The sequence below is a fragment of the Dysidea avara genome, chromosome 13 (assembly GCF_963678975.1).
Source record: "Dysidea avara chromosome 13, odDysAvar1.4, whole genome shotgun sequence".
Lineage (NCBI taxonomy): Eukaryota > Metazoa > Porifera > Demospongiae > Dictyoceratida > Dysideidae > Dysidea > Dysidea avara.
Window position 1 is genome coordinate 1808005 of NC_089284.1, and position 3989 is coordinate 1811993.

The 3989-nt window shown below is 38.3% G+C and overlaps 2 protein-coding genes across 2 annotated transcripts in view; one reads left to right on the plus strand and one right to left on the minus strand.

The window, feature by feature from the left end:
* The window catches only part of LOC136242400 (uncharacterized), an 89102-nt gene extending 87506 nt beyond the window's left edge, over window positions 1-1596 (minus strand). Inside the window, exons 1-2 of the mRNA XM_066033822.1 lie at window positions 906-1596; window positions 139-254 (exon numbers count right to left, since the gene is read on the minus strand). Coding sequence (XP_065889894.1) covers window positions 139-254; window positions 906-1529 — 740 coding nt within the window. The 5' untranslated portion in view covers window positions 1530-1596. The remainder of the gene's footprint in view (window positions 1-138; window positions 255-905) is intronic.
* Window positions 1568-2377, plus strand: LOC136242401 (large ribosomal subunit protein uL23-like). The gene is made up of 4 exons (XM_066033823.1): window positions 1568-1719; window positions 1771-2122; window positions 2173-2242; window positions 2292-2377. Exons 1-4 carry the CDS (start codon window positions 1683-1685, stop codon window positions 2304-2306), a joined length of 474 nt encoding a protein of 157 aa, XP_065889895.1. The 5' UTR covers window positions 1568-1682; the 3' UTR covers window positions 2307-2377.
* Window positions 2378-3989: the final 1612 nt, after the last annotated feature.

A 3989-nucleotide genomic window follows, 5' to 3' on the forward strand; every position in this document is an offset into this window, starting at 1 on the left:
GTACCATGGTTTAACTTAAATGTACCAGTCATAAGGTATGTCCCTGAAATTTTCCTTTGAAATTATGTGGCTTCATGGTACATACTCTGTATGCTCTTTAAACAAAAGGGTGCACTTTAGAATGACAAAACAACTCACCAATTTGTTTTTGGAATAGCATAGTCTATCACCTTCCCAAAGAGATATGGTGCAGCTGAGGTTGATGCAATGGAGATAACCAAGAACACAATACCTGCAGCCATAATGGTATATTCCTAAAAGGAAATTGACACACATGATAGTCAAATCACTAGTTTACTAGGCAGATACTGATACAATTATCATACTAAAATTGCCAAATAGCAGCATTTTGATGTAGGCAGATAATGAAACAATCAAGGCCATCTACACCTGTATCTATACTAGTATGTGAAATTCTACTGATAAAAAAGACAGCAACTTATTGGAACAATTCTGAAGGCACATTTTATATCCTAACTAATATGCCAAAGTGCCCTGAAGGTATTGTGAGGCTGGGTTTCTGGTTGAAATCTTATTGCCTAATTCACAGGAAAATGCAGACATCCCTATACACTGTACAGGGGTGGATCTGGGGGGGGGGGTTCAAAGGAATCCATAGAACCCCCTTTTGAAAGAGCCTTTCTTACTCAAGATACTCTAATAGTAGTCTTTTGAGGAGCAGTGTAGCAAGCTATGTATCTAGTTATAAATAAGGAAATATAGTTGAATCTATGGTGAGGGGCAGCTATTGTGAGCAGGTGATGACCTTTTTTTTTTTTAGTCTTCAACTTACAGCTAGGCTGAAGTTGCAATTCCAGAGTGGGAACCCCCCTTTTTAAGAGTCTGGATCCACCCCTGCTGTACTACCATACTGTATGATAAACAGGTTTCCAGTTACCACTTACAGGTTGTGCCATTAGCAATAATCTTTTCAAGTTGGCTGCACGAAATGTTGACTCTTTTTTTTCTTCTGTTACTCTTCCATCTTCTATCTCATTGACAATCAGAATAACTCTCATCAAAGAATGCAGCTTCCTCATGAAGTAAATGCTTCCTATGCCAATCAACAGCTCCAAAAGTGGAAAAACAGTTGCAACTATGCACAATGTCTTGTATGTGGGATGCATATGCCTGGCTTTTGTCCATCTGTGAATCACCAATCCTCCCTTAGCTGCTGCATAGCACAGACAAACAAACGCAGTTAACATTATTAATACATGGAATAAGACCCTGTAAGTTGCCTTGCCACGATTAACACGGATAGCAATGGCTGATGCCTCCTTCAGTACAACACGTTCCAGTAAGAAAAAAAGTGCAATTAGAATGACTCCTCGAATAGCTGCCAAACAAGCCAAGTCAAATGTTGAAGTAATCAATGAGAAATCTTCCACGCTCCTTTCAAGGTATTTGGAAGTTCCTCCAGCTATCCAAAGTGATACGCATGATATGGCATCCAAAGCGACAGCGAAACATGCCAATGTAGTGAAACGAATCCACGGAAGTGAATGTCTCTGCCGTATCTGCTTCATAGCTACTTTACACGTACATGTACAGTCGTTGGTCTCGCGTGACAAACGTTTTTGTGTAGGCGGAATAATAATATCCGGGTAGCCCGTTAAAAATTTATCGGCTAGTCAACACGTGTGTTGCTCCTGCGTAATTTTCATTGTGGCCACGAGGACATGCCGTCAAAAGATAAAACGTCGAAGACAACTACTTGTAAGTTATTATGTTGTTCATAAATGTGAAACTGATCTAAGTTGTGTATAGCGGTGAGCACCAAGGCGAAAGCCACGGCAGTTAAAGCCAAAAAAGCTGTACAAAAAGGGACGCATACAACAACGAAGAAAAAAGTGCGCACTTCGGTAATATTCAGACGGCCAAAAACGCTTAAAAAGAAAAGAAATCCGAAATACCCAAGAAGATCTGCACCAAGGCAAAACAAACTGGACCAGTATGCGATTATTAAACATCCTCTAACTACTGAAGCGGCCATGAAGAAAATAGAGGACAACAACACGCTTGTGTTCATAGCAGATATCAGAGCGAGTAAGCCGAAGATAAAACTTGCCGTGAAGAGGCTGTATGATATTGACGTGGCACGGGTTAACACATTGGTTAGGTGCGTTAGCAAAACTGTTTGAATACAATAAATACGTTGTTTCGTTGCAGGCCGGATGGTCAGAAGAAGGCATACGTCAGGTTGGCATCGGATTATGATGCACTAGATGTAGCAAATAAGGTATTATTCTATTTAAAGTGCACTGTATATATTTCCACTGTTTGTGTAGATTGGCATCATATGAAGACTTGACTGCTTTCTATAACATTTCACAATTGCAGAAATGCTTGAAAATACTTTATTCTTTTGTGCTGATTTGTTTTAGCTATCAATTAACATTAGGCCAGGCAAACTTGATTGCTTGTTTCTTAGCCACAAAAGTTTGGATTTCCATGTAGGTGGGAGGTCATTATTGCAGAAAATGACTCCAAATCAAGCTGTCTTGCTATAAAGGTTAACTAAATAAAGCCTTTTAAGAACTAGTATTGAGGTGCAAGTGGCTTGCTGTGCCATAGAATGATAGATAGCCTTCACAGGTGGGGATGAGAAACAATCAAGTTTGCCTGGCCTTAATTTTGAGTGGTTGTTTGCAACCTTTTTCGGGAGGGGGGAGTCATATAAGCCAAATGAAGCTGTTGTCACTGTGACTGAAGATTATAAGTTTAGACAAAGTTCACAACATGTACCAAGAGTTGATGTTTATTAGTCATACTGTGCCTTATGTATGCAATTCACATCAAGGTTTGATTTATATTTACTTGGAACACTTATATCTGGTAGTTGTTAACCAGTGGGTGCTGTTTGTTTCTTGATGTTCAAAACATGCCTACACTGTCTAGCAGATACTGATAGCCAACAGAGAAACCTCATCAATTTTAAAAATGTTGCAATCTGATTGGTACTGCATCTATTCTTGCAGTTCGCACAAGTGATAGTATTGAAACAGACCAGACTAATTGTATACATTGCATTTGCTTGTAGTAACTGTTTGACATAACTATTGTAGCTTTGTCAATCACTTTAGAGTGGTTGATGGTGAGCACCTGCTCACTTGAAGTGCATCTCAGTCTACCAAAATCAATATATCAATATTTTACACTGTGGGAGGATCACAGTGCCACCACATACTGTATTTTTCATACAGTATCAATTAGCTGCATAACTGTGCTGAACTATACATACAGTACAGTTATGCAGTACATTGGACAAATGCAATTGAGTAAGTACAGTACAGTATGGAGAAAACCTATGTTACAAAAGCAACCCCACTCACGATTGACCATCTGTGTGGTATTGTAAATCACTAAACTAGTCAAACTGATCCTACTAGTCTGCTCTACAACTATAAAATTTAATAGATTACACGAATACTTGCTGACAATCTGATCGCCCAAAAATTGAAGCAACAACCCTATAGCTACACAGATGGATCACATGTATGGCACTGAAACTAATCCTACCAGTTCACTCTATGACTACGAATAGAATATGACAACTTATTGATGGTGTGGTCAACAAAAATTGAAGTGAGTCAGGTACCCAAGAAAATTGCCCCAAGCAAACCAGGAAGTACCCTCAAAAATTGGTTTTATTTTCTTCATAATTATTTTGGAAGTAAAAAATATAATCCAGCTATATGACTATAAGCACCTCCACCTCAAAAGTCAAGGTGGCTGCCTTCACTAAATGCCAATCATTTTGATTCAAAATGATTGTCACAAACACCAAGTGACATCATTATTAATTTTATTCTGTATGTAAATATATAGTCAAACTACTTCACTTGTTTGAACACTTTTGTGGAACAAAATAACTGTAGATCTACTGTACTTACATTGTCAGTTATACATCAGAATGTATTTGTTCATAGATATACACAGCACAACATGCAATACAATGAGAAATTTAAATGATAATACAGGGCGTA